Source organism: Oncorhynchus nerka, linkage group LG13, assembly GCF_034236695.1.
Source record: "Oncorhynchus nerka isolate Pitt River linkage group LG13, Oner_Uvic_2.0, whole genome shotgun sequence".
Taxonomy (NCBI): domain Eukaryota; kingdom Metazoa; phylum Chordata; class Actinopteri; order Salmoniformes; family Salmonidae; genus Oncorhynchus; species Oncorhynchus nerka.
The window spans coordinates 70,674,209-70,698,461 of NC_088408.1; the positions used below are offsets into that span (position 1 = coordinate 70,674,209).

At 43.3% G+C, this 24,253-nt stretch overlaps 3 protein-coding genes across 13 annotated transcripts; 2 read left to right on the top strand and 1 right to left on the bottom strand.

The window, feature by feature from the left end:
* Nucleotides 1-1,693: 1,693 nt before the first annotated feature.
* Nucleotides 1,694-4,871, top strand: LOC115140025 (ubiquitin-like protein 4A-B). Of its 3 annotated transcripts, none has more exons than XM_029678026.2 (5): nt 1,694-1,878; nt 2,326-2,431; nt 2,634-2,827; nt 3,159-3,306; nt 4,680-4,871. In XM_029678026.2, exons 1-4 carry the CDS (start codon nt 1,831-1,833, stop codon nt 3,264-3,266), a joined length of 456 nt encoding a protein of 151 aa, XP_029533886.1. In that variant the 5' UTR covers nt 1,694-1,830; the 3' UTR covers nt 3,267-3,306; nt 4,680-4,871. The 3 variants fall into 3 exon arrangements, with proteins under 3 accessions (XP_029533886.1, XP_029533887.1, XP_029533885.1); XM_029678027.2 differs by having other exon boundaries at nt 3,159-3,285; XM_029678025.2 differs by lacking the exon at nt 4,680-4,871 and having other exon boundaries at nt 1,695-1,878; nt 3,159-3,741.
* Nucleotides 3,742-8,226, bottom strand: LOC115140024 (ras-related protein Rab-7a-like). Of its 5 annotated transcripts, XM_029678020.2 has the most exons (7): nt 8,130-8,226; nt 7,565-7,637; nt 6,013-6,070; nt 5,707-5,833; nt 5,306-5,524; nt 4,921-5,049; nt 3,742-4,765 (listed from the first exon to the last, which is right to left on the bottom strand). In XM_029678020.2, exons 2-7 carry the CDS (start codon nt 7,581-7,583, stop codon nt 4,676-4,678), a joined length of 642 nt encoding a protein of 213 aa, XP_029533880.1. In that variant the 5' UTR covers nt 7,584-7,637; nt 8,130-8,226; the 3' UTR covers nt 3,742-4,675. The 5 variants fall into 5 exon arrangements, with proteins under 5 accessions (XP_029533880.1, XP_029533884.1, XP_029533879.1 ...); XM_029678024.2 differs by lacking the exon at nt 8,130-8,226 and having other exon boundaries at nt 6,013-6,081; nt 7,565-7,638; XM_029678019.2 differs by lacking the exons at nt 7,565-7,637; nt 8,130-8,226 and adding an exon at nt 6,926-7,076 and having other exon boundaries at nt 6,013-6,081.
* On the top strand, nt 6,598-23,905 carry LOC115140023 (dynamin-1-like protein). 5 transcript variants are annotated; one of them, XM_029678017.2, is made up of 18 exons: nt 7,357-7,532; nt 8,178-8,281; nt 8,506-8,647; nt 8,892-8,927; nt 9,173-9,219; nt 9,406-9,477; nt 9,585-9,671; nt 9,814-9,976; nt 18,706-18,826; nt 19,602-19,940; nt 20,351-20,471; nt 20,556-20,711; nt 20,812-20,901; nt 21,049-21,147; nt 21,361-21,474; nt 21,588-21,697; nt 21,814-21,973; nt 22,085-23,905. In XM_029678017.2, exons 2-18 carry the CDS (start codon nt 8,180-8,182, stop codon nt 22,139-22,141), a joined length of 2,016 nt encoding a protein of 671 aa, XP_029533877.1. In that variant the 5' UTR covers nt 7,357-7,532; nt 8,178-8,179; the 3' UTR covers nt 22,142-23,905. The 5 variants fall into 5 exon arrangements, with proteins under 5 accessions (XP_029533874.1, XP_029533873.1, XP_029533876.1 ...); XM_029678014.2 differs by lacking the exon at nt 7,357-7,532 and adding an exon at nt 6,598-6,718 and having other exon boundaries at nt 20,351-20,711; XM_029678013.2 differs by having other exon boundaries at nt 7,356-7,532; nt 20,351-20,711.
* The last annotated feature ends 348 nt before the right edge of the window (nt 23,906-24,253 follow it).

Here is a 24,253-nt window from a genome sequence, read left to right on the forward strand (position 1 = left end):
GGGGGGTTCTGCAGCACCCTCAGCACTCCTACGGCTATGCCCTTTCGGCTCTCACCCACCTCCAGCTGGCTGGATTTAGTGGCATCCCCTGGTGTCCCTGGCCGTGAGTCGTTCCCTCTCTCTGGGCGTGGGCCCCTCTCCCCGAAACACATGTAAACGCCCCCCCAAAAAAAAAAATCAACAAATACAAGCTGGGAGTAGCTATTATTCTCTTAAAGTAGCAGAACTCTGTCATTAGAGATCTTTTCCCATTGACTTGTTTGGGCGGATTACTATGTGCTCTAAAACGGCCAGTGTAATTAGGTATACTCTCTCATGACAGCTTAATATTACATTTACATTTACATTTAAGTCATTTAGCAGACGCTCTTATCCAGAGCGACTTACAAATTGGTGCGTTCACCTTAAGACATCCAGTGGAACAGCCACTTTACAATAGTGCATCTAAATATTTTAAGGGGGTGAGAAGGATTACTTTATCCTATCCTAGGTATTCCTGAAAGAGGTGGGGTTTCAGGTGTCTCCGGAAGGTGATGATTGACTCCGCTGTCCTGGCGTCGTGAGGGAGTTTGTTCCACCATTGGGGGGCCAGAGCAGCGAACAGTTTTGACTGGGCTGCGCAGGAACTGTACTTCCTCAGTGGTAGGGAGGCGAGCAGGCCAGAGGTGGATGAACGCAGTGCCCTTGTTTGGGTGTAGGGCCTGATCAGAGCCTGGAGGTACTGAGGTGCCGTTCCCCTCACAGCTCCGTAGGCAAGCACCATGGTCTTGTAGCGGATGCGAGCTTCAACTGGAAGCCAGTGGAGAGAGCGGAGGAGCGGGGTGACGTGAGAGAACTTGGGAAGGTTGAACACCAGACGGGCTGCGGCGTTCTGGATGAGTTGTAGGGGTTTAATGGCACAGGCAGGGAGCCCAGCCAACAGCGAGTTGCAGTAATCCAGACGGGAGATGACAAGTGCCTGGATTAGGACCTGCGCTGCTTCCTGTGTGAGGCAGGGTCGTACTCTGCGGATGTTGTAGAGCATGAACCTACAAGAACGGGCCACCGCCTTGATGTTAGTTGAGAACGACAGGGTGTTGTCCAGGATCACGCCAAGGTTCTTAGCGCTCTGGGAGGAGGACACAATGGAGTTGTCAACCGTGATGGCGAGATCATGGAATGGGCAGTCCTTCCCCGGGAGGAAGAGCAGCTCCGTCTTGCCGAGGTTCAGCTTGAGGTGGTGATCCGTCATCCACACTGATATGTCTGCCAGACATGCAGAGATGCGATTCGCCACCTATATTAAGGGTTGTTCTCCAAAAGTTTCTAAAACAGACAGGTGACCACAGAAATGAGCACTTGTAGGTAAAATCGTGGAAGTCATGTCATCATATTACAATAAGCAATTGTGGGACTTCCTCTCTATGGAATTTTTCTGAAGAATTTGATGAGCAAGTTCAAACATTTCTAATGTTGTTACCTAATGTTATAAACAAATCATATGCTAATTTGTGTAATATGCACTCCATATCAAAACAGCATGATAAAAACGTTTAAAACTATTCATCATGCACAATTCTTGCAACTATAACTGCATCCACGAATTTGAGATCGTTCAGCTACCTTTATCCAGGCCATATATAGCGGGGATGCGGATTACCGCATCGACTGACCTGACTGGTCAATCCATATTCCACACAGCAGGGGGCAGCACGCGCATATTGAGTATTAAAAGCAGTGGGGAAGTAACTAGAACATGATTGCTGATAAGGTTTGGGCTGTTTGGAGAAACGAGAAACAAAAAACCTGTTATCATAACGTTGAATTGTTTTCAATTACACAGTCAATACAATGATTTTAACTATAAAACCACTTAAAGGAAAGGAGTGCAATGTACAGGTAAGCATTTATGAGCAAAAGGCAGACTGGAGCCGGTAGCTAGCTAACCTAGTTAGCTATGTCAGCTAGCTGCTACTGCTGTTTTCCAGCATCACGGGCTAGCATTTTAAAGGAAAGGTATATTTGTTATATCTAGCTGTTGAGTATCTTGATGCAGAGGGTGTTCACAGCAGGTCTGTAACTTCATGATTTAGCTACAGGAAATGAAGTTGGCAACAAAAGCAGAGTTGGCTCATGTTCGTAGCTTGAAGATAAAGCTCTGCGGTTCAGGGCGTTAGTCCTCTCAGTAGACCAGACCTAGGCCAGGGAAGATAATGTGCCTGCTGTAGATATGGTCGGCTTGTCAAGAGGAATAGTTCAGCGATATCAATGTGATTGTGCTGTCGCTATTACATCAATACTGTCAAGAATATTAAATGTCAGTTGTTTAATCTGTCACAATTTCAGGTCACAGAAGATGAAAAAGTCTCCATGGTGAAAGAACTAGTGTCTGAACGTCTGAATATACCTGCAAATCAGCAGCGATTGCTTTACAAGGGGAAAGCCCTTGCAGGTACCTACACTAAGGCCAACTACTGTAGCTAATCATACACAGCCTGGCATTGTCGAAGTACCCCAGCTGTGTATGAGGATGTCACATCACCGAATCTACCAAGTTACACATTGCCCTGCTGCATTCTTGAATATTCTTTATAACATTCATACCTGTACATCTATCACAAAGCCATACACATCTTTGTCCATTTTCGTTACAGATGAACACAGATTGAGCGATTATTCCATTGGGCCAGAGGCCAAGTTAAACTTGGTGGTTCGTCCAGCAGGGGAGAGGAGTGGGATGGCTAGCAGTAGTAGTGCGGTCAGCGGGGTGTGGCAGACTCTGTCCACTGTACTAGCGAAACACTTCAGCCCTGCAGATGCAGCTAAAGTCCATGAACAGTTAATCAAGGTACATTATTTCCATTAACAAGAGTAGGCAGCTGTTGGTACATATCCATAGATCTTATCATACTCGCCAACAAAACACATTCAGGTCATGTACATTATTCTGATTTGGCAGTATAAGCTGCTTTGCATGCACACCCAATGAATCCCTTCAGTTTCTACACTACATCAATAATTACTAATTAAGTGTTTAAGAATATCCCTCCACATACTTTTGCTGAAGTACAGCATTCACCGAATGTTCTCACCTTTAGACTGCAGGTACTACTTTTGTACTGTATGAAGGATTTTATCAGTCTCAGGCTAGCGATTTACATTGCTTTCTCTTCCAAAAGGATTATGAACGTTCACTTCGGCAACTCAGTCTGGATGACATTGAGCGCCTGGCCGGGCGACTGCTTCACCCAGACAGCGAGGGCATGGACACATCGTACATGGATTGAAAACCTGCCTGACTTGACGGTATTCTGGCGATTCACAGAGGTGCAGTGGGTTGTACAGGGACAACATGAAAGGTTGACTATAGTGTAGCTGCAAAGCTTTTAGATCACAGCCTGTCTTAATGATACTTTTCTTTGTTTTCTCCAGACATTCCTGTACAATTAATAGGATATTTTCACATGATCAAATCAGACTGAAACGAGAGCCAATACCTTTTGACTGTTTAAAATTATCACTGAGTAATTATGGAAGTTCTTATTTATAAGCAATGTGTTGTAAATGAATGATAGTTTACAGAAAACACACTCTGTAAGGTTACTTCTAGTTAATGTTGTTCAGTGCAGTCATTGTATGATTTGTATATATTGTTTATACAAGCATAAAAAAATTGACTGTTTTCCCTCAATTTCAAGTACTCACTTGGTCTAGGCCTAGCATAATTATTTTTTAACTGAATAAAGCACAATCTACCTCAAATAGTATTTAGTCATAATTGTACCTTTTTATTCAACTGTCAGGAAATTATTTAACCATTTATATTAAGATATGTTCAACTTCTACTTACAGCAACCGTAACAATTTATAAAATTATGTAAAATTGATGACGTTCATATAGTATTTATATTATACAAAGCAAAAAATAAGAGGTCAGATTGTGTGAGAGAGATGCTGCCTTCTCTATGATACATTTGCAGGCCAAAGCACATCCTAACACCTTAAACTGGGAAAAGCTATTTCAACTCCCATCTAACAAGATGTCCAGTGGAACAAGACTTGATAACAGGAATTTGCCTCCGACTGCATTATCCATATTAGAAAGCACACACTGCTGATCATATTGGATTTTCTAGTGATAGCTTTGTTTCCTCTCTCCCCACAAACACACAGTCGAACTTGAGTCCCATTTGTACAATTTACATCATTTCTGATCAACAGCTTAAAACTGTCTACCATTTCTTCATTGTTCATGCAAATATGCTGTACTTAGGTCTTCACCTTGAAGAGGAAATGCAATAGTAGTGCAGATAAATGTGACACCAAGTTCTTTAAAGAGGAACCATTCTAGATGTGACTGCTATGACAAACCTAGTGAGCTAGCACAGAGACCACAAGGAAATGAAAGGCACGTTGATAAGGGAGAATGCATCGGATGTCTCCCAGACATAACATACATTATTGCAAGACTGAGTATCAAAAACAAAATGTTTGACAAATACAAAGTCAGTTGTCTTGGTGAAAATACAGATATTGATGTAACTGATGTTTCAGTTCCTGCCACATGAACTTCAAAGAGAACAGGGTTTAGCATTTTTCATCTGAGATCTTGCATATGTGAAGACATAAAATGGTATGAATGTACATTATTGTAATCAAACATCAATGTGTATATCTGTCATGTTTCCTCCCTTCCTCAGCAGCTGCAGCCATCACTAGAGGAGGCTGGTCTGTCATCCCTCAGTTTGATCTGATCTGGGAAGTCATAAGTCTCCACTTCTGACTCCTAACAATGAGGACAGGAAAACATGGCAGGTTAATGCCTTCAAAAAAGTTCCAAAGTGAATACATTCTTGTATCTGCATCAATAAATTGTTCTTAAAGTGTGAAAACTACGTCATGAGTTTAACATTATCCAAATTCAATCAGCAATCAACCTACCTGTTTGAGAGCATTTCGGCAAATAGTTTGAAAGGCTTGATCAACATTTATGGCCTCCTTCGCACTTGTCTCGAAATATGGGATACTGCCCTTACTCGTACACCACGCCTGGGCTCGCTTGGTCGTCACCTGGTCAGTAATATAATATTCATATGAACAGATTACATTTCACACAAACATTGGGGCTACACATGTATATAGTCTGGTTATTCATATTTTAATGTTAATATTTCTTTTTTGCACATTTCTTACTTTTTAACTCTACATTTTGGGTAAAGGGCCCTTAAGCATTTCATGGTCAAATCTACACTGGTTGTATTTGGAACATGTGACATAACATTTGATTTGATGGCACAACTTCACATATTTGGGCATATGTACAGACCTGCCTGTTCTCCAAGTCAATCTTGTTGCCGAGCACAACAAATGGGAAGTTCTCTGGGTCACGGGGGCTGGCTTGAATCAGGAACTCGTCTCGCCAGCTGTCAAGAGTCTTGAAGGTGTTTGGCGCAGTAACATCGTACACAAGGACACAACAGTCTGCACCTCGATAGAAAGCAACGCCCAATGACTGGAATCTCTCCTGCCCTGCAGTGTCCCAGATCTAGTAGAATGGATGACATTCATAACTGAACTCACCACTACATGCACTTCAATACATATCCAAAGGGACCATGTTACATAGAGAAAGGCTTGACTAAAATGTTTAGACTTATGGTATTGGGACATAATACCGAGGAGAGGTTATGGAAGATGTGCATGGTCAAGGATAGAGAAGTCTATTACCTGCATTGTCACAAGCCTGTCATCCACCATCACCTCTTTGGTAAGAAAGTCAGCACCGATTGTGGCCTTATACTGATTGCTGAACTTCTTATTCACATATTGGTTCATGAGAGAGGTCTTCCCAACTCTGTCAGTGTGGAGATAGAGGAGAGTGATGAACAAACATAGGCAGGGACAAAATTAGATAAAATAATCTTTAGGCACCTTTACCCCAAAATGAGTGGAACCCAATGTACATGAAGAATGTGATCTATGGTAAGAACAATTTGGAATGAACAGGTTTCACACTGCAAGTATTCTACTCACCCTGAGTCTCCAAGAATTATCACCTTGAGTAGAATCTTCTTCCGAGACGCCATATTTGCTGATGAGAGACTAGGTAAGACATTTCAGTGCATCATTTAGGACTAGGACACTGTTACCACAGATGAACAATGTGCCAGATGTTTCACCAGATGTATACATTTGAAGTATCTGGTTGGAGTTTCCACTCACTACCAAATATGGTGATGAGGGGAAGTCCAGTGGCCAGCAATGGCAGAAGATGGAAGGAGATGCATTTTGTCAGACAAACTGCTAATTTTCTCATTAATTAAACATTTGATCTCAATGGAGTTTTCTGTTCCCAAACTAGAATTTGTTATTAACATAGCGGACTACGTTTTGTAGACTTTACCAAAGTTTCTAAAAATGGTTTTATTTCAGAGTGCAAGGGCGAATTTAGTTATTGCACACCCGCGATTCGTAAAGTAGGCGTTCCCTAACTGAAATATATGTTTGAAACCGCCAATAGGATCTCGCTAGCTCGTGCTTGGCGCTGCCACCTTGCTAGTCCACCCACTATGATGCATTTGCTTCCATTGGAAATGACAGGCTGTGGACCATCTTGGGTTAGTTAGAAAAATCTTTGATGTTATCAGTGCGGCATCAAGAAGTCAATGCAGGATGCTTGGGATCCGATGTGTGACGGGCTTTGACCACGAAGCATGATTTACAGAATATACTAATCGTGGTAAGCCAAATGTTAGCTAACTATTCAATGTCCACATGACCTGACATATTAGTTAGCTAACCGTTGGCTAGTTGGCTAGCTTTTAGGGAAAATCAAATCCTTTACCTTTTACTCTGGCGTCAGACAGATGCAGAGAGAACTGTTCTCCTGAATAATTCTCATTAACTAACTACTTTGATTAAAACTGGTAATGTCTAGACATACAACCTTCTGCTGTTTTTTATCAGACGGTATGCAGCTTGTTCACGAGTCGGTCGGGGCAGGGTGCTGTGATTATCTGATCTGTAGCAGACCTGGATTGGACTTTCCACGAAGCAAATTTGCGCAACTCTTTTGCCCTGCTGACTCTCGTGAACACGCATTTGGGTTCCAGTCACAAGGGGCTGACGTTAAGTGTACATGCATATATATAATTTATTTATGTATTATTCCATTGGTTACATCGAAGCAGAGTGGCCCACACTCATTGAATATGGTGCTTTTAAATGTTAGAGCATAAAGAAACATGTGTGATGTCACTTGGAAAAAGAGGAGGGAGTTGCGTGTAGAGGGCGTTGTCAAAATTATGACAGACTGTATTTAAACCAATCAGCTAACCGTATAATATACGGAAAAACGTTGAATGACCAATCACCTCTTTCAAAAAAATAAAAAATAATTCAATGACAGCCTTGAATACAACCCGGTTTGAAGTCGCTAAAAATACAGATAACGCTAAATTGTGGATAGTACAGAACTTTCGTTACTGTAGCTAGCTGTCTTTGCAGGATGAAGTGAGCACGGTATTGTTGGATTGAGAGGAACATCTTCTCTGGTAAGGAAACCACTAAAGCGTTAGCCACTTACCCTTTCCCTGCTTCCTCATCAGAGCACCTTGGCCTGAATCGGCTTAACTAGGAAGTTCAGCATCTCCGTTCCCCTTCAAAACAATGTAAAATGTAAAAAAGAATAGCCAAATGTATACCGAAAGACTTGACAATGCTAAATGTCTGGTTGTTTGCGAAATTAGTCCTATATTTATTGCATGATAGGGGTCATAAGCAAGCTAGGTTAACTGGTTAGCTAGATAGGTCTGGGTAGCTTTGAATATAGCATATCTTTGACTTTGGCCACTAATCAGCGATCAACCCCAAATCAAACGATTCCAGTTTTGTCTCCCAGTAGGGCCTGAACAGTAGGGCCTGAATCCATTCCTTTTCACATGACCACCCGCGGGCCTTTCTTATGTAATGTTGGTTATCATCACGAGAGCTAATGAATCACAACAACAAATACTACTGTTAAGCTATTGTGTAGTTTGTTTGTTGCTTGCTAACGTTACACATTCTTATCCATCTGCAAGAGGTCTCTTGTTTTTGCCTTTTGTAGGAGATTAAGGAGAGTCCTGTGTACTATATGTTTATAATCTCACCATTGCTTCTTTCACTTTCTTTTGCCAACTGTGGTGTCCGGTCCTAAGAAATGGAGACTCTAATTCCCATCATCAATCGGCTCCAGGAAGTCTTCCTGACAGTGGGGGCAGAGATCATCCAGCTGCCTCAGATAGTGGTGGTTGGCTCGCAGGTCAGTACAGAATCAAAATGCAAGAATCAATGGTTGTTCCATTGGGGAATTGTTACATTTGGGGTATTGTGTCATTGGGGAATTGTGTCATTGTTGAAATTAACATATCAATGTCCAGCAGTCTTTCCAGGGAGATGGAGGAAGTATAGATAATAGCAATGAATCCTTCATGTAGCTAAGTGTTAAAGTCTTTCTAAAATTGATCTCCTCTTTTCCCATGACAGAGCAGCGGCAAGAGTTCTGTGTTGGAGAGTCTGGTTGGAAGGGATTTTCTGCCTCGGGGATCAGGCATAGTCACACGGCGACCCCTAGTGTTGCAGCTGGTGAATGTGCCTCCATTGGCAGAGAGGAGACTGCAAGAAAATGGTATGCACTTGACACAGAAACAAGATGTGATTGTCACTTTAAAAGCTGTCTCCATGTTGCTTCTCGCAGATAAACCGTACACTGGACACACTGAAACAAATCAATGCCAGTGCAGTTGACATTTATTCAATGAATTTCAATATCTCGCATTCATGTAATTTCACTCATTGGATAAAGCCTTAGTGGTCTTTGGGATGTTTGCTCTTTTCTAACATATTTACAATCCCTTCTTCACCTTTCTCAGGAAATGGGGTAAAACAAAATGCAAACAGCTACCCAGGTCTTTACTTCCATAGTTTATCTGCATGGACCTGTTGCGTTGTCATTCATCTTAATATCATCTTGTCATCCTCATCGTCTTTTCATTTCCTCTGTCTAATCATCACATCAACTTACAAACTCTGTCTCTGTCATATTTTGTTTCCAAATATTTATAAACCCCATCAGTCTGTTTTTATGTGATACAAGTATTTCATTTCCGTTTACACATTATTTTACACTCAATCTTTTTATATTTTTGTCAAGGGATCAAGGCTGATGAATGGGGCACGTTCCTTCATAGCAAGAACCAGGTATGTGGCACTATCTTCGCTTTGCACAAATCTATTTAGCTGTTTTGCACTGCACATTGAGTGTTTCATATTTGCAGTAGGGCATTACATTGTCCGAGAAACCTGGTACTGTATCTCCTAACGTCATGCCACCAGGGGTGTTGGTGAAGTCAATATTTCAGTATCCCATCTCTGTTTGCATTATAGATTTTCACAGATTTCTTGGAGATTCGCAAGGAGATTGAAGAAGAGACTGAGCGTAGCTCAGGAGGCAACAAGGTATGTATACATTGTAGATAGATTTGTCTTATCTCCAGTTTATGCGTTATTGATTTACTTTTGTCTGCTTCTCGCTCCATCCCCATTTCCTCTCTTGTGGTCTTTAGGGAATCAGCCCTGAGCCCATCTATTTGAAGATTTTCTCTCCTCATGTCCTCAATCTCACACTGGTTGATTTGCCAGGAATAACCAAGGTAAGCCCAACCAGTGTGTTAATCCCACTAATTTGAAAATGCACAACTATGGTGTTCCTCATGGTAAAATGAATGACATTACTCATTGAAAACAAATGTGTATATTTAATTGCAGTAATGTCGTTATTTCTTGTTGTACTAGGTTCCGGTTGGAGATCAGCCAGAGGACATAGAGGCTCAAGTCCAAGAGATGATCCTATCCTTCATCTCCAACCCCAACTCCCTTATCCTCTCAGTGTCTCCTGCCAACTCCGACTTGGCCACCTCTGATGCCCTCAAACTGGCCCGCGAGGTCGACCAGGATGGTGAGGCATAGTGTACACTTGTGCTCCTTCATTTTTCACTGCATGTCTTTTCAGTGTATACAGTGAATTCGGAAAGTATTCAGACATCTTGACTTTTTCCACATTTTGTTATGTTATAGCTTTATTATAAAATCGATTTAAAAAAAAATACCTCATCAATCTACACACAATAATGACAAAGCAAAAACCGTTTTTTAGATATTTTAGCAAATATATTAAAAATAAAAACAGACACCTTATTTACATAAGTATTCATAGCTTTTGCTATGAACCTCTAAATTGAGCTCAGGTGAATCCTGTTTCCATTGATCATCCTTGAGATGTTTCTACAACTTGATTGGAGTTCACCTGTGGTAAATTCATTTGATTGGACATGATTTGGAAAGGCACACACCTGTCTATATAAGTTCCCACAGTTGACAGTGCAGGTCAGAGCAAAAACCAAGCCATGAGGTAGAAGGAATTGTCCTTAGAGCTCCGAGACAGGATTGTGTCGATGCACAAATCTGGGGATGGGTACCAACACATTTCTGCAGCATTGAAGGTCCCCAAGAACACCGTGGCCTACATCATTCTTAAATGGAAGAAGTTTGGAACCACCAAGACTCTTCCTAGATCTGGCTGCTTGGCCAAACTGATCAATCGGGGGCGAAGGGCCTTGGTCAGGGAGGTGACCAATAACCTGATGGTCAGTCTGACAGAGCTCTAGAGTTCCTCTGTGGAGATTGGTGAACCTTCCTGAAGGACAACCATCTCTGCAGCACTTTACCAATCAGGCCTTTATGGTAGAGTGGCAGGCGAAAGCCACTCCTAAGTAAAAGGCAGATGACAGCCCGCTTGGAGTTTGCAAAAGGGCACCTAAAGGACTCTCCGACCATGTGGAACAAGATTCTCTGGTCTGATGAAACCAATATTCTCTTTGGCCTGAATGTGGAGCATCATGTCTGGAGGTAAACTGGCACCATCCCTACAGTGAAGTAAGGGAAAGGGGGATACCTAGTCAGTTGTCCAACTGAACTGAAATGTGTCTACCACATTTAACCCAACACCTCTGAATCAGAGAGGTGCGGGGGGCAGTGGTGGCATCATCATGCTGTGGGGATGTTTTTCAGCGGCAGGGACTGGGAGACTAGTCAGAATCGTGGGAAAGATGAACGGAGCAAAATACAGAGAGATCCTTGATGAAAACCTGCGTCAGAGCGCTCAGGACCTCAACTGGGCAACGGTTCACCTTCCAACAGGATAACAACCCTAAGCACACAGACAAGACAATTTAAAACATTTTTATTTCACCATTATTTAACCAGGTAGGCTATTTGAACAAGTTCTCATTTTCAACTGCGACCTGGCCAAGATAAAGCAAAGCTGTGCGACACAAACGACAACAGAGTTACATATGGAATATACAGTGGGGCAAAAAAGTATTTAGTCAGCCACCAATTGTGCAAGTTCTCCCACTTAAAAAGATGAGAGGCCTGTAATTTTCATCATAGGTACACTTCAATTATGACAGACAAAATGAGAAGAAAAATCCTGAAAATCACATTGTAGGATTTTTAATGAATTTTTTACAAATTATGGTGGAAAATACGTATTTGCTCACCTATAAACAAGCAACATTTCTGGCTCTCACAGACCTGCAACTTCTTCTTTAAGAGGCTCCTCTGTCTTCCACTCGTTACCTGTATTAATGGCACCTGTTTGAACTTGTTATCAGTATAAAAGACACCTGTCCACAACCTCAAACAGTCACACTCCAAACTCCACTATGGCCAAGACCAAAGAGCTGTCAAAGGACACCAGAAATAAAATTGTAGACCTGCACCAGGCTGGGAATCTGCAATAGGTAAGCAGCTTGGTTTGAAGAAATCAACTGTGGGAGCAATTATTAGGAAATGGAAGACATACAAGACCACTGATAATCTCCCTCGATCTGGGGCTCCACGCAAGATCTCACCAGAACCACACGGGGGGACCTAGTGAATGACCTGCAGAGAGCTGGGACCAAAGTAACAAAGCCTACCATCAGTAACACACTACGCCACCAGGGACTCAAATCCTGCAGTGCCAGATGGGCCTGGACATGTACTGGCCTAAGCAGGAGGACACGTCTGGCACTGCAGGATTTGAGTCCCTGGCGGCGTAGTGTGTTACTGATGGTAGGCTTTGTTACTTTGGTAACGTGGCTGGGTCTTTCAGCATGACAATGATCCCAAACACATCGCCCGGGCAACGAAGGAGTGGCTTCGTAAGAAGCATTTCAAGGTCCTGGAGTGGCCTAGCCAGTCTCCAGATCTCAACCCCATAGAAAATCTTTGGAGGGAGTTGAAAGTCCGTGTTGCCTAGCAACAGCCCCAAAACGTCACTGCTCTAGAGGAGATCTGCATGGAGGAATGGGACAAAACACCAGCAACAGTGTGTGAAAACCTTACAGAAAGTGTTTGACCTCTGTCATTGCCAACAAAGGGTATATAACAAAGTATTGAGAAACTTTTGTTATTGACCAAATACTTATTTTCCACCATAATTTGCAAATAAATTCATAAAAAATACTACAATGTGATTTTCTGGATTTTTTTTCTCATTTTGTCAGTCATAGTTGAAGTGTACCTATGATGAAAATTACAGGCCTCTCTCATCTTTTTAAGTGGGAGAACTTGCACAATTGGTGGCTGACTAAATACTTTTTGTACAAGCATACAGTCAATACAATAGAAAAAGTCTATATACATTGTGTGCAAATGGCGGGAGGAGGTAAGCCAATAAATAGGCCATAGAGCGAAGTAATTACAATTTAGCAAATTAACACTGGAGTGATAGATGTGCAGATGATGATGTGCAAGTAGAAATACTGGTGTGCAAAAGAGCAGAAAAGTAAATAAAAACAATATGGGGATGAGGTAGGTAGATTGGATGGGCTATTTACAGATGGGCTATGTACATCTGCAGCAATCGGTTAGCTGCTCAGATAGCTGATGTTTAAAGTTAGTGAGGGGAATATAAGTCTCCAGCTTCAGTGATTTTTGCAATTCGTTCCAGGCATTGGCAGCAGAGAACTGGAAGAAAAGGAGGCCAAAGTAGGTGTTGGCTTTGGGGATGACCAGTAAGGTATACCTGCTGGAGCGCGTGCTATGGGTAGGTGTTGTTATCGTGACTAGTGAGCTGAGATAAGGCGGCGCTCAAACCAGCATAGACTTATGTTTGGCGGCGTGAGTAAAGGAGGCTTTGTTGCGAAATAGGAAGCCGATTCTAGATTTTATTTTGGATTGGATATGTTTAATATGAGTCTGGAAGGAGAGTTTACGGTCTAGCCAGACACCTAGGTATTTGAAGTTGTCCACATTCTAAGCCAGAACCATATACATAATGGTGTCGTCTGCATAGAGGTGGATTAGGGAATCGCCCGCAGCAAAAACGACATCGTTGATATATACAGAGAAAAGAGTAGGCCCAAAAATTGAAACCTGTGGTACCCCCATAGAGACTGCCAGAGGTCCGGACAACAGGCCCCCGGATTTGACACACTGAGCTCTGTCTGGGAAGTAGTTGGTGAGGCAGTCATTTGAGAAACCAAGGCTGTTGAGTCTGCCGAATACGGTGATTGACAGTCGCAAGCCTTGGCCAGGTCGATGAAGACTGCTGCACAGTACTGTCTTTTATCGATGGCGGTTATGATATCGTTTAGTACCTTGAGCGTGGCTGAGGTGCACCCGTGACCAGCTCGGAAACCGGATTGCACAGCGGAGAAGGTACGGTGGTATTTGAAATGGTCAGTGATCTGTTTATTAACTTGGCTTTCGAAGACTTTAGAAAGGCAGGGCAGGATGGAAATAGGTCTATAACAGTTTGGGTCTAGAGTGTCACCCCCTTTGAAGAGTGGGATGACAGTGTTACCTAGCCTCAGTGCAGTGGGCAGCTGGGAGAAGGTGCTCTTATTCTCCATGGACTTTAGTGCAGTTAGAGCTACAGGATGTACATTTCTGTTTGAAAAAGCTATCCTTTGCTTTCCTGAATACCCTGAAAAGTTGCATTTCGCGGGGACTATTCGATGCTAGTCTGCCACAGGATGTTTTTGTGCTGGTCAAGGGCAGTCAGGTCTGAAGTGAACCAAGGGCTATATCTGTTCTGTGCAGTGGCTTCGGGACACGTTTCTGAATGTCCTTTAGTGGCCCATTCAGAGCCTGGACTTGAACCTCATCGAAAATCTCTGGAGAGACCTGAAAATAGCTGTGCAGCAATGCTCCCCATTCAACCTGTCTGAGCTTGAAAGAATCTGCGGAGAAGAATGGGAGAAACTCCCTAAATGCAGGTGTGCCAAGCTTGTAGTGTCATTTTCTTTCTTTATTTTACCTTTATTTAACTAGGCAAGTCAGTTAAGAACAAATTCTTATTTTCAATTTCAATTTTCAACTGCCTGTTCAGGGGCAGAATGACAGATTTGTACCTTGGCAGCTCGGGGGTTTGAACTTGCAACCTTCCGGTTACTAGTCCAACGCTCTAACCACTAGGCTACCCTGCCGCCCAAGAATACTCGAGGCTGTAATCTTTGCCAAAGGTGCTTCAACAGCACCTTTGTCAAAGATTACAGCCTCGAGTATTCTTGGGCGGCAGGGTAGCCTAGTGGTTAGAGCGTTGGACTAGTAACCGGAAGGTTGCAAGTTCAAACCCCCGAGCTGCCAAGGTACAAATCTGTCATTCTGCCCCTGAACAGGCAGTTGAAAATTGAAATTGAAAATAAGAATTTGTTCTTCAACAGCACCTTTGGCAAAGATTACAGCCTCGAGTATTCTTGGGCAGCAGGGTAGCCTAGTGGTTAGAGCGTTGGACTAGTAACCGGAAGGTTGCAAGTTCAAACCCCCGAGCTGCCAAGGTACAAATCTGTCATTCTGTAAAGGGTCTGAATACTTATGTAAATGTAATATTTCAGTTTTTTTTATTTGTAATAAATTTGCAAAAAATTATAAACCTGTTTTTACCTTGTGATTATGGGGTATTGTGTGTAGATTGAGAGGGGGAAAAAATAATTTAATACATTTTAGAATAAGGCTGTAATGTAACAAAATGTGGAAAAAGTCAAGGGATCTGAATACTTTCCGAGTGCACTGTATATATTTTTCAGGGTGTTTAAGTCTTAAATTCATTTTTATCTGATTTTTAAATGCCTTAGTTCCGTTTTCAAAGGTCTTAAACGTGGACGACAATATAATATTGTGTCTCTGCTTAATTGTTTCCAACGTGGCAAGAAAGAAAAAAAATAGAACATCAAATAATAGTCAAGGCACTTTCCTGAGCTTTCCAACCACATGTTCACTTCCTTGTGTGAACATCATGTGTCAATGGGAGTCGGGCCATTGCCAGAGGAGAGCGGGAGAGGAAAGCGCATGGTAGCCTATACAATTTGATAGACAACACTAACTAGAGCTGGGACAATAAACCAGAAATTACAGACACCAACATTGCCCTCCTCTTACCTATGCAATTTGGCTTATGTCTGTAATGTCAGTGATTAGGCTGCACAACGTTCCTGCAGATGTTTTGGTTCTAAAACCATTATTTATTCAACAGTAATGTGCATTAACCTGCGTCCTGCTGTGAAAGTATTTGCCCTGTCCCTGTTTCGCTGCTTGTTCTCACTCCCTCTCCCACCTTTTGCGCACAGTGAAGGGAAAGATGCATTCTGATAAGTGCAAGCATAACGTTACTTACTGACAGTTGAGAAACATTTCTAAATGTAACTGGGAAAGACCGTTTTTACTGTTGAACAAGAACAGAGTCGCAGATTTATGTGAGTAGAACAATTATTTCTCAACTGTCACTATAGAGGAAATAACCACTTTACAAACTGAGTAGGCTATGTAATTGAGATGATACGGAGTGGAGAGCGCCATTTGCGGTTAATACCCTAAGTAGCCTATAGGCACACAATGTAATGTTTTTGTGGGACATAAAATGTACCGTTAGATCGATCCATTGAATGGATATATCTAGCAACAATATACACTGCTCCAAAAAATAAAGGGAACACTAAAATAACACATCCTAGATCTGAATGAATGAAATATTCTTATTAAATACTTTTAGCTTTACATAGTTGAATGTGCTGACAACAAAATCACACACAAATTATCAATGGAAATCAAATTTATCAACCCATGGAGGTTGGATTTGGAGTCACACTCAAAATTAAATTGGAAAACCACACTACAGGCTGATCCAACTTTGTATGTAATGTCCTTAAAACAAGTCAAAATTAGGCTCAGTAGTGTGTGTGTGGCCTCCACGTGCCTGTATGACCTCCCTACAACGCCTGGGCATGCTCCTGATGAGGTGACGGATGGTCTCCTGAGGGATCTCCTCCCAGACCTGGACTAAAGCATCCGCCAACTCCTGGACAGTCTGTGCTGCAACGTGGCGTTGGTGGATGGAGCGAGACATGATGTCCCAGATGTGCTCAATTGGATTCAGGTCTGGGGAACGGGCGGGCCAGTCCATAGCATCAATGCCTTCCTCTTGCAGGAACTGCTGACACTCCAGCCACATGAGGTCTAGCATTGTCTTGCATTAGGAGGAACCCAGGGCCAACCGCACCAGCATATGGTCTCACAAGGGGTCTAAGGATCTCATCTCGGTACCTAATGGCAGCTGTCAGGCTACTTCTGGCGAGCACATGAATGGCTGTGCGGCCCCCCAAAGAAATGCCACCCCACACCATGACTGATCCACCGCCAAACCGGTCATGCTGGAGGATGTTGAAGGCAGCAGAACGTTCTCCGCGGCATCTCCAGACTGTCAAGTGCTCAGTGTGAACCTGCTTTCATCTGTGAAGAGCACAGGGCACCAGTGGCGAATTTGCCAATCTTGGTGTTCTCTGGCAAATGCCAAACGTCCTGCACGGTGTTGGGCTGTAAGCACAACCCCCAACCTGTGGACGTCGGGCCCTCATACCACCCTCATGGAGTCTGTTTCTGACCGTTTGAGCAGACGCATGCACATTTATGGCCTGCTGGAGGTCATTTTGCAGGGCTCTGGCAGTGCTCCTCCTGCTCCTCCTTGCACAAAGGCGGATGTAGCGGTCCTGCTGCTGGGTTGTTGCCCTCCTACGGCCTCCTCCACATCTCCTGATGTACTGGCCTGTCTCCTGGTAGCGCCTCCATGCTCTGGACACTATGCTGACAGACACAGCAAACCTTCTTGCCACAGCTCGCATTGATGTGACTTCCTGGATGAGCTGCACTACCTGAGCCACTTGTGTGGGTTGTAGACTCCGTCTCATGCTACCACTAGAGTGAAAGCACCGCCAGCATTCAAAAGTGACCAAAACATCAGCCAGGAAGCATAGGAACTGAGAAGTGGTCTGTGGTCACCACCTGCAGAACCACTCCTTTATTGGGGGTGTCTTGCTAATTGCCTATAATTTCCACCTGTTGTCTATTCCATTTGCACAACAGCATGTGAAATTTATTGTCAATCAGTGTTGCTTCCTAAGTGGACAGTTTGATTTCACAGAAGTGTGATTGACTTGGAGTTACATTGTGTTGTTTAAGTGTTCCCTTTATTTTTTTGAGCAGTGTATTTAGTTAGCAAACTAGCTAATGTTTGAGTTCCTACTTCCTCCGGTTGTAAAACATGTAGCATAGCCTAGGGCAATATGCACAAAAAACATGCAGGCAAATTAATCTCGAGAGATCCAAAAATATATCTGGTTATTTTGTCATGTAGCACATCAATATATTCATTATGCATTCCCTGAACATGTTAGATGAAATAGTTAGCTTCTTTCACGTCTTACTTGGCACTGTCAGTTCTAGAGCTCTCTTGCTGAGCTACCTTGCTCCCAAGTATAGCCATGTGATACCCGATTCACTGAAAGAGGGATTTACATTTTTTTTGGGGTGTTGTAGTCTTTTCTAGCATAACACCTCCAGGAGAGCTACTGGGTGTGTAGACTTGTTCCAATCCCACTCTAACACACCAGATTTGATAAATCAACAGCTCAACAGGACCTTGTTAAGTTGACTCAGGTGTGTTTTGAGCAGTGCGGGATCAAACTGCTCACCCATTACCCTAGCTCTCCAGATGGAGAGTGGACCACTTGTTTTATACAGTAACGGTTCTGTATATTTACATTTAAGGCATTTTTTCACAGTGGTATCATTATGGTGTTGAGTGTCATTATACTAAGCTGGTAGTGGTATTGAAGCCAAAATTCTAAACACTTAGAGTTGTGATCTAGCTGATGATTAGGTCATTGGGGTAGCCTAAACAAATGCAGATGGGCAACCCTATGCTTCAGCCATCTATAGCCTAGCCACTATGCTACTACTGTTAGACTACAGGAGAATGCTCATTGCTAGAATAGCACACTTGCTTGATAATATGAGCCATGTAGTATATAGCCTTTGGTGAAAGAGCTAGCCCTATTATTAGCATCTGTGTGGCACAAGCAGATTTCAAATTTGTATTAATTTGCATTCCAAGTGGCATTAAAAAGGTCTTAAGTCTTATTCAACTTCATGGAACTTGCAGGTACCCTGTTTGCTCATTGATACAGATGTGTTAAACATCAGTAAACATGGTCAATGTTACTTTTTAGGTTTGACCTCAACTTTTTAACATCAGTGATTGCTATATACACAATATTTTAGATTAGATAATGAATGTGTGTGTGGAGAAAGAGCCATGGACAAAAGGGGTGTGTCTTTACCCAGCTGTGTCCATGTGTCTTGCAGGCCGCAGAACACTGCTGGTGGTCAGTAAGCTGGACCTGATGGACGCAGGGACAGATGCTCTGGAGGTCTTGCTGGGCCGGGTCATTCCAGTGCGGCTCGGAATTGTGGGAGTGGTCAACAGGTTTGTCCATATGCCTACAACTTATCTAACAGATTTACCTAATTCTTACTGGGTGATGTCACCTCGGTGCTTAAAAGGATGAAGTCCCATAGCAGTGAAAGATGCTATACAAATATTAGGCCAATGTATCACATCTGATTGAGTATAAAGGATCTGAATCATTATGGTCGTTAAATGAACTCAAGTACCCTCAGAGACCTTTGTGCTATAAACAACGAATGTTCCAATGGCCCTGCTATTCACCAGATCAATTTGTTTGCATTTTTCAAACAAAGCTCTAATTTCTGAATGATTGCCTCTCTCTACTTTGAGATTGTTCTCACATATCCTGCTGAGATAATGTGTGCCATGTCTTACTCATGGGGCTCCAGCACAGGGCTGATATATGAGTTATCTGAGTGGTTTTTCGCCAAGGGTACAGAATTGCAACACAAAAAAAAAACATATCTGCCCCTCAAAGGCTGAAATGGTAAGTCATTTTCTGAAGTAATTTCACTGAGCAGAGACAATCTAGTTCAACCGACAGCTCACACTAGCAATCATAGCAACCGCCTTGGAAGGCTGTCTGAAGTCAGTAGGGACCTCAGCTTAGCACATTCCTCCAGAGTGCTAAAGGAATCTGTACGGCTACAGTAACGTCCATTTCAAAAGTGTTGCATCCTATTTGCGTGTATAACTTCCTGCTATGCTGGAGCAGGTGACGTTCTGCATGATCAGATGCACTGTGGAGTATTCTGGAACTCCAGCTGTCATCCTCCATGTCTCCCCCTGCTAGGAGCCAGCATGACATCAACACGCAGAAGAGCATAGAGGACACGGCACGGGACGAGCAGGCCTTCCTCCAGCGCCACTACCCGTCTCTGGCCTCCCGCTGCGGCTCCCGCTACCTGGCTCGCACCCTGAGCCGCCTGCTCATGCACCACATCAGGGACTGCTTGCCGGAGCTGAAGAGGCGTGTGACGGTATTGAGTGCCCAGTACCAGGCCCGGCTCAGCAGCTACGGCCAGCCTGTAGAGGACCACAGCTCCACCCTGCTACAGATCGTCACCAAGTTCGCCAGCGACTATTGCAACACCATCGAGGGCACCGCCACGCACATCCAGACATCTGAACTGTGAGTAGTTCAACTGCTTTAGGCTCATTTATCCAGGCACCAATCATCTTTTAGTATTTTATATTGTATTGGAGCAACTCCTCATTGACCACCAAATATTTAGCAACCACCTAGAATCTGCACAGCGGACATTTTGTGACGGAAAACATGGTTATTGTTCTGCTGAATGCATTTCACTTAAGCAGGCGTTTATTGTATTTCTTGGCCTCCTTGTAATTTTGTAGGTGTTCATGTATTGGCATTTCATATTTTGTGGGTTCATTTCAATAGCTCTTGTACCGCTCACTGATTTATTGATTTCCTCAAGCATGTGAAGCAAGTATTGACTCATTCTGGCTGACTGCATCTGATGTTGACAACCCTCGGACACAGCCACTGATACTGCTTCCTCTGTCCTCCTCTCTGGTAAGCTGCGGGGGGGCTCGGATCTGCTACATATTCCATGAGACCTTTGGCCGCACTCTTCAGTCTATTGACCCCCTGGGGGGCTTGACGGAGCTCGACATCCTCACTGCAATCCGCAATGCTACGGTAATACCAATCAGCTCCAATCGCATTGTCTGTGTGAATCACATGAGTTATGTTAATAGAGGTGTGTGTTGTGCTGTGCTGCAGGGTCCGCGGCCGGCCCTCTTTGTACCTGAGATTTCCTTTGAGCTGCTGGTGAAGAGGCAGATCAAGCGTCTGGAGGAGCCCAGTCTGCGCTGTGTGGAGCTGGTCCACGAGGAGCTGCAGAGGATCATCCAGCATTGCTCCTCCTACAGCACGCAGGTACGCTAGACACTGCACAACACATATTACAAAGCAAGCCTGAACCAAATTGTAATAGAAGTGTCTCTGTATGCGTCCTGACATGCTGTGTGTTTTTCAGGAGCTCCTTCGGTTTCCCAAGCTGCACGACTCCATTGTGGAGGTGGTGACTAGTTTACTCAGGAAGCGCTTGCCCATTACTAATGACATGGTAAGACAAATTTGTTTTTGTGATTTGACATTTTCAGTTAATTTGTTTTGTACAAAAATCCTGTGTAATTATTCTACAATTTAGTGCTATTGCTTACTGGCGGTCTGTCTATGTTCGTGAATGATTCTGAGCACCAAACTGTTTCAGGTCCACAACTTGGTTCAAATTGAGCTTGCTTACATCAACACAAAGCACCCAGACTTCACCGATGCTGCTCAGGTCTCAGCATCTGTCAACAGTCAACAGGTAATTCTGCCTCAACTCAAAGCACATGCTCTGCTTTCATGCATATAGATGAGCCTAATGTTGACCAGAGGGTTCTAGAGTCTGATGCGGTCTTCTCGTACCAGTATGGACATCACACCTTTTGAGGAATTCCAATAAGCCAGTTGTGACTTTAACACCGATACCTGAACAACTAAATTGAATTGACCCCCCCCCCCATTTCACCTCTTTTAGGGCCTGCAGGATGGAGATAAATGCTGGATGAATGAGAAGGTGGCTGAGGAGAAGGCACCAGTGGCAGGTTTCAGCAGCCCTGTTAAGGGCCAGGCCATCAACCTCCTGGACACAGTGAGTAGTGGAATCAGCAGTCAGAACTGACCCAGCGCTACCCTGTAGAGCAGCACTGTATCTGATTCGATCTGTGACAGATTGTAACATCTGACCCCTGCTCTGTTTGCCAGGCGGTGCCGGTGTCCCGAAAGCTGAGTGCCCGCGAGCAAAGAGACTGTGAGGTCATTCAACGCCTTATCAAATGCTACTTCCTAATTGTCCGCAAGAGCATTCAGGACAGGTCAGAGACCGGCGCTCCAGGGCATCTAGGGGTGTTATTATTTGGGTATCCAGTTAGTGGTGAGTTGAGCCTTCTCTGGCCTAGCTAACTGTGTGTCTTGTGACGTGTGTCTGCAGTGTTCCCAAGACGGTGATGCACTTCCTGGTGAACTTTGTGAAGGAGCGTCTGCAGAGTGAGCTGGTGGGCCAGCTGTACAAACAGAACCTGCTACAGGGGCTGCTCATCGAGTCCCAAGACACAGCACAACAGAGGACAGAGGTGGCCCAGATGCTGGAGGTACTGTACAAGTGCTACTAGTACCCCTAATTACTCTCATGCACTTTGTGTTGTACTTTCTGTTTCCCCCTTTTTAACACCAGTATCCTTCTCTCTCTCTCTTCACTTCAGGCTCTCCAAAAAGCCAGCAACATCATCTCAGAGATCCGGGAGACACACCTGTGGTAGCCCAATGCAACTGACCGTGTGTGTGTGTGTGTGTGTGATGGTAATGTATGGCAATACCACTGAGCTCACACTGTCCATTAAACATCCAGCCGTCCTTTTTGTCTGTCCAGGATTTGGACTATTGTGTCTCATTGTGAATATAGTGATGAGACCAACACACTCAGGCAGAGCTGGTCCATTGTGATGTCTTTAATGTGAAAGAGAACCATCATCAAAAACAATTTTGGTTTTGTTGCAACAATCGTCTGTCTAAATGTCTGGTCTTTTGGTTGTCAATGTGTTGTTTATCATGTGGAGTATTACGTTGTTTTCCTGAGTCTTTCTTGCATCTGATTATGACATGGTTGTGCTGCTGCATTTGTTTCCATTGATTAGGTATCTATTTGTGAAAGGGTGATCTCAAACCATGACTGCTTGATATGCATGTAACAGTTTCTGAACATATGTAGAGTAAGTATAATCAGTCAGTATCAGGTTTCCCCTTGTTTTAAGCAACGTTCTGTAAAGTTGAACAGAGGGTGACAACCCAACCCGAGGTTGAACAGTGGGCATTGTCTGCAATGTAATGTTGAAATATGATCCTGGTCTTCGGGGATGCTGCAGAGGTTTGGTTTGACCTGGTCTACAGTGCAACTGAGTACAGTAGTTGTACCCTAGAGCAGACGTATGTTCTTTACGTGTGTCGCATTTATGTATCGTTCCAGGTATACGGTTGCACTGTTTGTGCATATTTAGTCCTATAACAAAGTTGTACGTTCACAACATAGAATACAGTGTTCCTTTTCTCCGTATGAAGTTTCTAGTCAGACTCTTAATTCGCATGTTGTTGGATAACTGAAACCATATTTATGAATAGCACCCACAAAGAGTTGAATAGGTGTGTGTGTATATATAGATCTTGTATAGCTAGCTTGTCAGGAGATGCAGAATAGTAGGTGGAGTCCAGCAATGATTTGAGGGCCAGGGGTATAGCGATTCATTGTAGAAATCTACTTGGCCAAAGGAAAGTTAAAATAATTTTCAAAATCTCAGAATGCATTGAAATATTGTACCCCAGTCACCCCCTCCCTCCCTTTAAATTAACCCATGTATGCAGTGTGTCTCAGAGAGAGAGGGGGCTGTTGCTGGGGTGCCACCTCTTCTGAAGACTATCCCTAGGCCTGCTTCTACCCAGGGATGTTGGAGGTGACAGGGATGTTGGAGGTGTAAGAGACTAACATTGTTTCTGATTTGAACTTGTGCATGCAGCTGTAATTATATCCTCATTTTGTTGATGTAGATCCCCAAGGGAAGTGTGCCCTGCAGCCTTTTATTTGTGATTTAGTACCAATTGCGTGACGTTAGTGTATCTTCCACTTACAATTAGATTCTAAAGTTTCTCAAATAATTTATAGTGTAAGTGTGCATCGGTTTTTGTATGTCATGGAAATGTTCACAAAGGATGATGAGCATTATTCAGAAAGACTAGCCTTAAAGGAACAGGTACCAAGCACCATCTAGCAGAAACACTGACTTCTATGTGATCAAGGAGAGCACGGTGTCTAGTCTGTCTTTCTGAAAGGACAGTGTGTGTGTGTGTGTGTGTGTGTGAATATCTAAGTTTTTCTATCTGAATGAGACTGTGTTTTCTATTATTTAAATGTATATCTTACATCTTTACAAACTGCCTGGAAGTGCTTGACTGCCAATATTTGTGATACATGTAAATTGATAGAATAATATCTGTTCAGATGGGAGGGACTCATTAAACTCTTAACAACAACAGTCTGGCCTCTAAGATTGCTTTGCAGGATGTCCTTTATAATTGATATGATCTGTAAAGTCATGATAAGATCTGCAGAAATGTACCATTCAGTCCTGCAGATGGCTATGACTCACAGCAGTCTGGTATCTATTGCCATTGTCCTCTATTCATACTAAGCAGGTGAGCTGAAATCACTAGATATGTAGGATTATTCTGAGGTAAGATTGGATCCTTCTTGAAAAAGACAATGACAAATTGGCCTGCATGTTGCAGAGACCGATTGACTTGCACTTACACGCCTGGCCTTGTCTGCAACCTCATTTCCCCTGCCTATCACGTGCAATAACATCCTTTGTAATTGAGAAAAC

What these genes read in the sequence shown, in the direction of transcription:
- LOC115140025 (XM_029678026.2), top strand. Translation starts at nt 1,831, where the DNA reads ATGATTTTAACTATAAAACCACTTAAAGGAAAGGAGTGCAATGTACAG. An exon ending in GAAAGGAGTGCAATGTACAG is followed by an intron (nt 1,879 to 2,325) that starts GTAAGCATTTAT and finishes TCACAATTTCAG; the next exon opens with GTCACAGAAGATGAAAAAGT. An exon ending in CAAGGGGAAAGCCCTTGCAG is followed by an intron (nt 2,432 to 2,633) that starts GTACCTACACTA and finishes TTTTCGTTACAG; the next exon opens with ATGAACACAGATTGAGCGAT.
- LOC115140024 (XM_029678020.2), bottom strand. An exon ending in TTGACTTGGAGAACAGGCAG is followed by an intron (nt 5,050 to 5,305) that starts GTCTGTACATAT and finishes ATTACTGACCAG; the next exon opens with GTGACGACCAAGCGAGCCCA. An exon ending in GCCGAAATGCTCTCAAACAG is followed by an intron (nt 4,766 to 4,920) that starts GTAGGTTGATTG and finishes CCTCATTGTTAG; the next exon opens with GAGTCAGAAGTGGAGACTTA.
- LOC115140023 (XM_029678014.2), top strand. Translation starts at nt 8,180, where the DNA reads ATGGAGACTCTAATTCCCATCATCAATCGGCTCCAGGAAGTCTTCCTG. An exon ending in ATTGTGGGAGTGGTCAACAG is followed by an intron (nt 18,827 to 19,601) that starts GTTTGTCCATAT and finishes TCCCCCTGCTAG; the next exon opens with GAGCCAGCATGACATCAACA. An exon ending in AGGTGGCCCAGATGCTGGAG is followed by an intron (nt 21,974 to 22,084) that starts GTACTGTACAAG and finishes TCTTCACTTCAG; the next exon opens with GCTCTCCAAAAAGCCAGCAA.